The sequence below is a fragment of the Rhyacophila brunnea genome, unplaced genomic scaffold (assembly GCF_057557595.1).
Source record: "Rhyacophila brunnea isolate RB1 unplaced genomic scaffold, BYU_Rbru_1.0 scaffold_7, whole genome shotgun sequence".
NCBI lineage: Eukaryota > Metazoa > Arthropoda > Insecta > Trichoptera > Rhyacophilidae > Rhyacophila > Rhyacophila brunnea.
The window spans coordinates 1,922,955-1,935,165 of NW_028233339.1; the positions used below are offsets into that span (position 1 = coordinate 1,922,955).

Consider the following 12,211-nt stretch of genomic DNA (forward strand, 5'->3'; position numbering starts at 1 on the left):
CACAGCCATAAATCAAACCTCCTAGGAATGTCGCACCAATATTGCATATGAAGACCGCGCACACAGTCGCGTGTAACCTCTCGAAACGTGGATATATGGGATGCTGCGACCGGCGAGTCGGTATAGGGATGACCAATTCGTAGTGTGTGCGTATGCGTTCTGATGGCTTCGAGACGCATGCAATTTGTTGTTCTAGATGTTTTTTGCAAATTAAAAAGTCGCATTCTACCAATGTGCGGAGCTCCATTTGGCAACGTGTATTTTATGAATATCGATGACATCACATCGACGTATTCGACATGTTGCAGACGAGACGAGTTTAGATGTACAAGCCAGCTTAAGTGTTTTCCGGGGTTACATGTAAATTGTACATAAACATTAATAATTGTAGTAATACATTTTGGTCAAAAACATTATTTGTACGTATTGCAGATGGCTGACAAGCTTCTTCTTCTTTGACCATGTCCGATCCTAATAGAATCATATGGGCCTCCACAGAGTGGAGGTTTGTATTAACAGATTTAATTTTTACGAGAAATGGATGTCAGCCACTTGCTCAACCTATTAGGTCCATACTCTGACTCATACACAAATTTAAAAACAATGTGTACTTGCCAGACCCAGGATTCAAACCTGGGACCCTCGACACTATAGGCTTGCGTTTAAGCCACGCGGCCATCGAGCTTCAACACCATATTATACATTCTTCAAGTAACATTTTAGCGATCGGTTAGCAATTTTTCATTCATTATTATCATTATTTTAAAAACACACATATGTTAATATTGTATATTATATCGAGGGCTTAGTGTCAAACAACACTATCTACAAAAGTGCAACTTTACAGGAGAGCCAAAAATCGTTATTTTAGATTCTTGTAACTCAACAAGGAAAATGTTTATTTAAAACCTAATGTTAATATTTTATAATTTATTGTGTATTGTACATTTATCTTGCTTATGATGATGTTAAAATTTATAGGGATAGTTTTTAAAAAATATGAAAACAAGGGTAACTTCTGTAGTTAGCGTTAAACTTTACTGACTATTTAATAAGAAATTAGAAAAGATTGACATAACGTTGTTTGACTATCACGTAGCCGTACATGTAAAATAACGTTATCTCAAAAAAAAAAAAAAACACTTTTTTGTAGGTAACGTTGTCTGACTTTAAGCACTCGATATTTACTTATATAGTTTCAATATAAAATTGTTCATAACCAATAAAATCATCTCATATAGAGTATAAGAATTCTTAGTAAGTAGGTACTCGTAATTATAAGATATTTCATATGTATCAACGTGAAATAGTCTAATTCAGGGATTCCCAACCCCGTGCCTGCCACTATCCGAGTGTGATAGAATTTTTTTATTTCAATTTTGTTATGACGAGTTAGATAAATACCTATTTAATAAATATGTAATTCAAACTCATTTGCCTGCATAAGTCCACATGTTTATGTTGTCTGGCTACTCTGCTAGACCAGGTAACAGTGAATTCAAGGTGTCATTATTTGTTAAGCGCCTTCAAGTGCTTCAAGAATAGTTTGAAAAGAGATTTCAGCAGTTTACTATCATCGAGCTAATGGTCACATTTTTATCAATCCTTTTACTTGCCAAATAAATATAATGGAAATAGCTACGCATACATTGCAGAGCTTGTTCAAGTGAAGGCAGAAGAAGTGGAGCTAGAAATTTTAAACCTTCAGAATGATATTGACGGTCCCTACGTAAACTCAGACATCTACAAAAACGTAATTTTACAGGAGAGCTATTTGAAGTAAAAATAGTTTGTTTTCTACTGAACTTCTATGTTTTAATTACTAAGCACCTGAAATTCAGGGAGTATTATAAATATTATACAGAGTTTATTTACTCATTATTAAATTCTTTCTAAATTATATACTTTTGGTAGAACTGTAGTTGTCCGACTTTACGTTGACTTCCAAACATCCGTTAATGAGCCAACTACCACATGTCTCACTTTATGTGGGAAAGAATTCATATCAATTATTAGCAACTTGACTTATTACTATTGAAATCCTCATAATTTTAACTATTTAGAAGAATATTATTATCTTCCTATTAACTAACATTTTTTATTTGAATTGAGACTGGTATCATTCAGCGAATAAAACAATAATCACACTACAGTCGAACTGGGTTATTACGATCTCGGACTAGCGAGATCTCGGATGTAATGAGGAAACATTCGTTGACATTTTGGTTGATGAATTTCTCCATACATTTATTCACTGTTTTAACGAGCAACTTATCGGATATACCGAGCTAAAATACTGTTAATGTGTCGATCGTTTAAAAACATTTCAACCCTAAGCAATAAAATCCGATCGGACAGGGTGCCGACGGGGACGGATTACGTTTATGACACTAGTTAAGTGTCTAAGTACTTACCTAATTGTTGTTTTCGCCGACAATAATGAAAAAGTATTTACGCATATTATGGTTGAAAAATCCAAGGTTAGTGAAGTCCGTAGGTACCTACCAGCGTTCATTACAATAAACAACATCTTTTGTAGTTTATGAAGGCCATGCTTGTTTCGGGGATTTTTATGATGGTTTTCAAATTTTTTATTTTCGACTTTTTTTGTTATGTGACTACTCATTTAAAAATACCTATTCTCTGATATAAGGAAATGTACTTTGTTTAGGCCACCTGCACGGAGTATATAAAGACAACTTGCCACCTGCACGACGTACATAAAGACAACTGGCATTTATCTGTTTATGTGACCAGAAATGATTGGCTGGTGTTCATGTAAATACTGACATATTATGTTTATGCAGTTCATTTAATAAAATTACAGTATTTGTCAGTTTTTATGTACATTTTTTTCTGAAATTAAGTGAGATTTTTTTTTTCTCTTAATTTTATATCAAGGGGGATGTTATTTTAAGTGTTTTGGCATAAAATAGTAAAAAATCCTTTTTTGGTAGATGTCCGAGTTTACGTAGGAACCGTCGATATGCTAAAATCCTTAATAGCAGCTGATGAGGAATACAGTGGCCAGAAGAAAGTTTCTATTTTTAAAAAAGCGGAATATAAGATAAAATCATTTTTCGGTTCCACATACCTTTGTGAATCATTGTTTTCAAAAATTAAATTATAATATATATCTCGACTTACCGATGAGCATCTTTATGATTGTTTACTAACAGAAATATCATCATACTCTCCCAATTATGAGGCACTGGCCAATGAAATGCAATACCAAAGATCACACTGACTTTGAGGTTGATATTTATATAAAGTTTAGTTTGTATGTATGAAGCAACCATGAGGTGTATTCATTTTACAGAATATCTTTTAAAATTATTTTTTTGTGTATTTATTACCTATGTCCAACTATAAATTTACTTTGAAATAATTACAAGATAAAAAGAACTTTTTATATACCACGTTTCTAAATTTTCTGTTAAATCATATAAACTTGACAATTCTATGTATTAATAAATTAGGACAAATAAGACAATTATTGTCAACAAATCATTTTTTTGCTATTTTGCAACAAACAAACAAATATAGAATACTGAAATATCATTTTGATTTCCATAGTAACGCACGTATATATTAATAATTTAGTTGCTAGGACCACCCCCTTAACAACCAATAATATTGGATTGGATTACCGATTTTTTCCGAAATAACTTTTCATACAAAACAGAATTAATGAATCAATGAATTCAATTCTACTTAAAGATGGCTAAAAGTATTAAAAGAATGCATTGGCATCGTGTTCTGATATATTCTAAAAGTTTCAAATGTCTAGCTAGTCGGGAAGTTAGTTAAAAATTGATTGCAAGATTTGTACTGGATAAACAACCACCGGACAAACAAGAATACGAGCTAAGAAAAACGTGGTAAAATACCGATATTTTAAAATGTGCTCTAGGGTACAAAAAGGTTGGGAACTATCTTATCTCAAAAAGGTTAGGAATCTAACTGGAACATTAATATTTAGAAATAAGCGTCGCATCTCAAATAAAAGGCACGTGTACGTACAAAATTATAGCTCGGTGAAATGCTGCTCGCAGAAAGTGTAATACGGTCTTGAAACTTTTCTGCCATCTCCAATGCGTACAAATGTTTGTGCCGAAAATTTTATTAATACAAGTGTTTACGTACAATTTACCATACATGATTTTCGGTAGCTTCCATTAGTTTGTTCACATCATACATCCTATACATTTTGGTTGGCGTTTTTTGTTCTGACTGTTGATTTGATGACCCAACACTGAAAGCAAACAAAGTTACATAATGGATATTATGATAGTATAAATAAAAATTTTCTTATACATAGTTCAGAACACGATAGTACATCTGTTTGTGAACAAAATAAACATTGTAGACAAACTCTTTGAAAGTCGTTTCACAAACATTTAATAATACAAAAAAATATCATTTGCATTGCGCTGTGGATGGATAAGTTCACGTACAGATGTTCCTGGTCTGGACTAGACTTAAGAATAAGATGTATTATGTATCTTTGAGGAACACAAAAATAAGAAAAATGGATTACGTTCTCAAGTGTGAAGAAATATGGGATAAACGTAAACATGATGTGTTAAAAAATATCTTATTTTAAATATGTATGTCTATATTATAATACGCATTAGTTAAGCCATTAAGCAAATGAAATAGACCGCCATTAAGTAAATGTGGCCCAAAGTCTTGGTCTGTGACGACTGGCTTTCACATTTTTATCTTATTAAAATATTCAAGGGTTGGTGACTGTCGTCACCCTTCACAAAGATATTCTTTGTGCCGACTGCAAAGTGTCGTAAAACTATAACAGAAAGGAATGCTCCAAGAATGTAAAATAACAAATTGCAGTCGATACTAATAATATTCATTGCATATTTAAAATAAAAAGGATTCATTGAATTTTAAGGTTTGTTTGAAAGGATGCTTCACAATACCCATTCATAATACTTTTAGCCTAGGGGTAGGTATTTAAAGATGATCGAAAATTTTCCATCATGAAAAATAATTAAGTAGGTAGGTTATGAGATTTTTTATTAAGATTGGGGGGGGCAGTTTTTTGGGGTTTATCACACTGAGTTTCTTGGGAGGAACCTGTCAACATTAATAAAGTAAAGTTGAACAGACTGCCTAACTGAGTAACTGAGTAGGAATTTATGAATATTTATGAATGCCTCAACATTATTGGATTGTTGTTTTCACGAAGGCAAATGTGTGGATGAAAGATTGTATGTAGGCTGGCATAGTTATCAGTCTTTTAGATACCAAATAATTTTACATGAGTAGCTTAACAAAATATTATGTAGAGAAGAGAATGTAGAGCTTACTCATTGGGTTTCCGATGGTAGTGGATTCATCCTTGTACTGGAATTCTTTCTGTATTGACATATCAAAAGTTAACGCAGCTATGCGGTTGAAGAGATTGTTGACGCAGTCTCCTGTTTTCGACGAAACTGCCCAGTATTCAGCGTTCAACTCACCCGCCATACGAATTGCATCTCTTTCTATGTTCAAGTATGATGATGCAGTCTGAAAGAAATAACATGGATCGACAGTATAGTGGTACGTATAAAAGAAACTCGATTCAATGATTGAACTGACCAAACGTCATTCAATCAGAAAATGATCTTTCATATTGTCTTTTCTATTTTTCGAGTCAATTTCTTAGAAGAAAGAAAAATTGTAATAACAAAGTCATGTTTAAAATTTTCATTTAAAATAATAATTGGATTCTACACCATTGGTAAACAAATATCACTGAGGTGGATATTCAGTGGTCTTGCAACCTGCTGTAGATACTCGGTATTTTGTTTATTAAAAAGGTAATCTAAGATGGTTAAGGCTGCTCGCCGATTACGGCAACCAGTCGATGCAAAAACTCACAATGAGTTGTGGGTGAGCATAACCACAGCTGCAGTCCACAGAGAGTGTGAAATGTCTGGGTACTGAGTGAGACAGCGGGGGTACCGCTGCGGAAGTTATAAGGTCGGCTAAGGCAGTGCTCCGCAACCTTTTCTCAGCCACGGCACACTACAGGTCTTCCCAGAATTCCGCGGCACACCACACGTAAAACAATTTATACACCAAAACATTGACCCCAGGCCAGAATATTCGGCGCCCCCCCCTACCTATCGCTAGGGTTAAAGACAGTGTTACTTTAAAATAGCGTTTTTTCAAATGATGTTCGATGTAAAATTAATCGTATTGATTCTATGTTTAGCGACTTTTTGTATTTATTAATACATCCACTTGAATTACGGTTAGTTGTCGTTTTAACAATAATTATATGTCGAGTATTGACACAATAATAATAAATTGTATCCCACAATCGTATGTGCTAAAATAGTAACGTTAGCAAAGTAAAACCGCGCCGCAGGCGACTTTTTTTGCTATTAGAGCAAACATGTAATTTGTGTTTATCTCACTTATCTGCTTGACCAGCCACGCCACCCCCCCTGAGCTTGGGCTCCACAATACCTACATATTCCCATGTATTTGTATTAGCAATAGAAGAACTAATTAATATGATACCTGAGTTTGTTTCAATGAACGTAAAAGTTTTTAGCCTTACTTACTTAGTTTGGTAACCTTGTCAATACAAGGATTTTTTATATAAATTCAAGGATCTTTATTAACCGAAATCCAGAAAATAGCATAATCGCTTCTATAGAATTTTCGGCATTGGTTGCAAAAGGGTTTCGAATCCAGTCGTATTGATTGGATGAAAGTAATGATGAAATTTCTTTTAAAGCAAAGTTAAATGTTTTGGAGACGGATCCAAAATTAATTGCTTGTTTTCATTGGTGGTCTGGTAGGTCCTTTGGTACATTTGTAGAGATCCTTGTCTTAAATCCTTCTAATTTGTCAGATCACGTCAATATATTTTCATTCTGACCTTGCATTGTTTTATTAAGTTTATGCAGGTGCTCAAATTTATTTATTATCAGCCATGTACGCAATTTTGGCTATCAAGTAATTATAATATACAAAATCATTTGTGTTTTTAAGCAATGCTCCGCGGCACACCTAGAATTGTCTCGTGGCACACCGGTTGCGGAGTACTGGGCTAAGGTATTAACGGACGTGTCCGGAAATTTGTACGCATGCAGGTCGCCGTATCACACTTCACCGTGAAATGTTGTATCGGAAAAATATAGTGGTATAAATTAAAAACCGTCCCACCTCTTTGGGTCGTATAGTACTGAAATAAAATTCATGTCTAAATAAAACACGGTTTTTGTCGGTTTACAGGAAGCCAGCGGTAAACAAATTTTGAAAATAGCCGATATACTGGATTATTTGTTAGGTTAAGGTAGGTAAGGTTAAGTTTTTTTCTTGAATTCATGAATTTTGCCAAAATCAGCTATGAAAATTGAATTAATGTTCATATTGAATCTAATAAAATTGGAGACAGTATAGTATACGGTCATCTCTTTCCGATAGAAAGCTCACGGCGAACTGTGATACGGTGAAATGTTTTACGTACAATTTACATGTAACCATCTATGGACACACTAGCTCGAGATACGGACATGCGGGATCACAGTATATTGAAAACGTCTTGTGTCTCTTGCTATCTAAAATATACATACTTACTGTACTTTTCTAATATGTAAAATTAAAAATTGATTGGTTTCAGTAATTATTATTTTGTTAAACTGTTCATTTTCTTAGTGTAAATAATTATATTAGAATAATATAAGTAAATTGAATACATACTCACAATCTTATCCCGTTTTGTTCCCACCAAAAAAATCAGCGGAGAAGAATTATTTGCTTTTAGTGCCTCTGTTAACCAAGTCTTCACATGATTCAGTGATGCAGGATCACATAACGAAAATACTAGTATAATAGCTGTAAAAATAAGATAATGGTTTAGTTCATAGAAGAGATACTCTTATCATTCATTTATTTTTAGCTTGATTCCTAGAAAATATAGACATGCAATTCAGCTGTCCAGCTCATAGCCATTCGGTTGTTGTTCATTACTATTTATATGTATCAAGGTAATGCGTATTGAGTAAAGGATTTGAATTAGAGCAGTGGTGCATGCCATTTTAAAAGCGAAGGCAAAATTTTCAATGGTAAATATTTGAAGTGCTAATTAATAGAAAATCTAAATTGGAGGTGTTTGTATAATAAAATCATGAAGTGATAATACAATAAAAAAAAAAAATTTTTATGCAAAATTTTGGCAATAAAAATAGTACTTTGTATTATAATGATATTATTGTTATTCTCCATAACTAGGTTATTAAATTCAGGGTTAAAATATAATAAATAGCTGCAAGACAAAAAAAGTTTTAAACATGATAGTTGTGAATTAGAATCTTAGTTTTATGGACCTAATAGGCTGACAACCGTTTCTCGTAAAAACAAAATCTGTTAATACAAACCTCTACTCTGTGGAGGCCCATATGATCTTATTAGGATCGGACACGGAATATAATTCTATTTAATGCAACGGCCACAACATGAAGCAAACAACTATCGTGACGGTTCTAAGGGGAATGGGACAACTGGGACAATTTCACGCCGCACTGTAGAATAAAATAGATAGACATTCATTACGATTTTATATAGAAAGTAGACGAGGAATTTTAATCAGTTTCTATCTACTACTTAGTAGTTTAAATTCATGTTATTCTTAACATAATGATTTCATTGCGGATTGAGAATTATCATGCCTGAGGCATTATATAAAAATAACTCTTTTCCCGTTGGAATTTAAACATATGCACAATTAAATCATTATTTATGTGTGCTTATTCTCACCAAATTAATAATTTAAATATAAATAATAATATTAAATAAGTATGTATATTTTATGTAGGTACCTATAATTTACGAACGTCTATTTATTTTCGAATTTCATTTGATTTACCCAGTTGTCTCGGCGCCGAATCGTCCTAGACGCGTTATAAGTGCTTGATGTAATGTGCTTGAAACCAATGACAAATAATAACAATAATCATGCAGAAAATTTGATATGCTTCTAAATAACCTGTAAATCTACGCCCAATCTAAATAAATCTATCATCTAAATAAACGCCCACGGTGGCCGCGCGGCTTAAGCGTTGGACTATAACGCCGTGGGTCCCAGGTTCAAATCCTGGGTCTGGCAAGTACACATATTGTTTTTCAATTTGTGTGTGTCAGGGTATGGACCTAATAGGTTGAGCAAGCGGCTGACATCCATTTCTCGTAAAAAACAAAATCTGTCAATACAAACCTCTACTCTGTGGAGGCCCATATGATCCTATTAGGATCGGACATGGTCGAAAGAAAGAAGAAATAACCTGTTCCATCAAGAAATAACAATTTTCTTTTATAAAATTATTTACAATATAAATATTTGTGAGATTCTTTCCTTATGCCGGGTTAACACGGTCCAAGTACACTTGGACCGAGTGCCATCCAAGCGCACTCGTATGAGACATCTTCATACTAATTATTCCTATCCAAGCTAACTTGGATGAGTAGGACGCGGTCCAAGTAGCTTGGATAGGAGTAGTTAGTATGAAGATGTCCCGTACGAGTGCGCTTGGATGGCGCTTGGTCCAAGTGTACATGGATCGTAATTGGATCGTGGCAACACGGCTTTAACCTCATGAAAAAATAACCAAAGTACCACAAATTGCCTGCAATCTACTGCCGGATTGTTATATAAACTTTTACATAATTTATGTGAATGTAATTAGTTTTGATTTTGTTGTAATATTGTCATACCCCGTTTACACGTGCATGGATTGATTTACTGCTGACAGTACGTATTATCGCAGCCATAACCAGAAAATGCATGTGTATACATATTGTATTATCGTGCAAGTCGCAAGATTGCATACATGTATCAAACACGTTCAGAAGCTTTTAAATTTTCACACAATAATTGGTACTTGCATGGCGGTGCGCATGCGCAGTAAAACGATCGTGGTGAACCTGCCAGAAGAAATATGATCTACACCGCACAGATTATTTTGACATTCACCGATTATCTACGAACCTGTCTGAATCTATCAAATAGCACCATACAATGGTAACATCTCGTCTCGCTTACGCTTGAAGAATGAGATTGAAGAGACAGTCAGCACTTTTACGGGTAAATAATTATTATCGCAATAGTTTAAAATACACACTATTGCTGCAAGTAAATCCATACAGGTGCTATAATATTGTTTAGATTTAGTTACTCAATGAGTTATTTTATATTAAATTTGACCTAACGTATTTAATATTTTTATGCATTAATGCAGTCCAAAGAATGCATTAACTCATTTAGTGCTGACATCGCGACTCGCGCGTTTGCGTTACCTGGCCATTAGATATAATTAACATGATATTTAAATGCGGTAATTAAAAATTAATTAACAGGTCAGCAGTGATTGTGTTTAATGCATTCTTTGGACAATGCGATGCGGTAAATTAAGTTGAATTGTTTTTAAATAGAGAATTTTTCTTACTAGAATGATCATGCTAACCGTACCGAATGACAAAGTGACCTGTAAGATTATATTTAATATCTATAAAAAAAAATGTGCAAATGTATAATATGTCTTACCACTAGCGCCTCTGTAATATGATTGAGCAATACATTTAAATCTCTCTTGACCAGCAGTGTCCCAACTAAAAAAATATCGAATTTTATAATATATCATGACAGTACCTAATACATAGTAATATAATAACAAATAAAAAATAAACTCACATTTGTAAGTTGAATGGCACTCCAAGAATGTCAAATCTTTCAACCTCAAAATCCACTCCAATTGTAGCTTTGTAGTTTGTTTCAAATATGCGATGACTAAACCTAAAAACAAAGTATGATAGGTAAATAATGTGGGAAAAAAATATTAAATAAATAATAACAATTCCTACTATTATTGTGTTGTTCTTAATTAATTGTTCTAATATGGCCTTCGACCAAAAAATAAAGGTGAAGAGCAGGGCTCGAAATGGACCGGAGCGCCGTTCCGGTTCGTGGAATCTGTAAAGTTATCGCTCCGTCTCGTGGTTATAATAATATGTTGACCGTCTGAGCTAGATATACCATATAACAAAAAATCTAGCACACTTATGTTTAATAAATACCCATAAAATTTGATAACCATGTTAATATTCTCAGAAAATTTTCGAGCGCTCCGGTTCGTAAACTTTTCCATTTCGAGCGCTGGTGAAGAGACTTAATCACAACAATGTATTAGATTTGAAATTTATGAATTCAGAATCTAAACATATTATTATACGCTGTTTACACATGCATGGATTTATTGCTGACAGTACGTATTCTCGCGGCCATAACAAGGAAATGCATATTGTATATACCTACACGTATTGTCATGCAAGTTACAAGATGGCACGCATGAATCAAAAATGTTCGGAAGCTTCTGAAATTTCAGCGACAGTTGGGATTTTTTCGATCTGCGGAGTAGAATGATCGTGGCCAACCTGCCGGCAGAAAAACAAACTACACCGCGGAGAGACTCATTTTGAGGTTAACCGATTTTCATTATCTGTCAAATAGTACCATAGAATGACAACATCGCGTTTCGCTTACTCTTGAAGAATGAGAATGGAGAGACAGTCAGCACTTTTACGTGTAAAACAGATATTGCCACGATAATATGCACTATTCCTGCCAGTAAATATATGCACGTGTACAGGCGCTATTATGTTAGACAAACATTTATTAATACAATGACATGGTCTTCATAAAATTTTTAATTTTAGTAGGCATTTCTTATTACATAATATTATGTTTATATTTACCTATTCACAAGAGAAGTTTTACCAACAGCAACGTCACCGACAAAGATTGCTTTTGTTATGTTAAAGCCAGACGCTGTAATTGATTTTGATGCTTCACATGCAATCTTTGAAAAGCTTATCTGCTGTGTTGGAGTGGCGGTACTTAAAAATGGACGAGGCATGGAATGAATTTTTCTCTCTAAATAATCATCTTTCGTCATCTTGAAAATAGCCGAACGCGATGCTAACATTTTGAGCAATAAGACTTAGTAAAATAACCAAGTTTATATTATATCACTCATTACTGTATGATAAGTAACGGAGGACTATACTTTTATTATTGCAATACCTAACTAATAATATATTTGTGGTCATGTAGCCTTGTTTACTTGACTAAGCAATGATTTAAACAAAAAAAACAAAGTGTACAATATTACTTTCATAGCAATAACATATCGTTACA

General features: G+C 33.7%; 1 protein-coding gene across 1 annotated transcript; it reads right to left on the reverse strand.

Moving 5' to 3' along the window:
• Positions 1-1,200: 1,200 nt before the first annotated feature.
• On the reverse strand, positions 1,201-12,198 carry RabX5 (RAS oncogene family member RabX5). Its single transcript, XM_085957508.1, has 6 exons — positions 11,770-12,198; positions 10,709-10,810; positions 10,562-10,626; positions 7,727-7,857; positions 5,331-5,532; positions 1,201-4,255 (listed from the first exon to the last, which is right to left on the reverse strand). The coding sequence occupies exons 1-6, from the start codon at positions 11,997-11,999 to the stop codon at positions 4,188-4,190; spliced, it is 798 nt and encodes a 265-aa protein (XP_085813634.1). The 5' UTR covers positions 12,000-12,198; the 3' UTR covers positions 1,201-4,187.
• Positions 12,199-12,211: the final 13 nt, after the last annotated feature.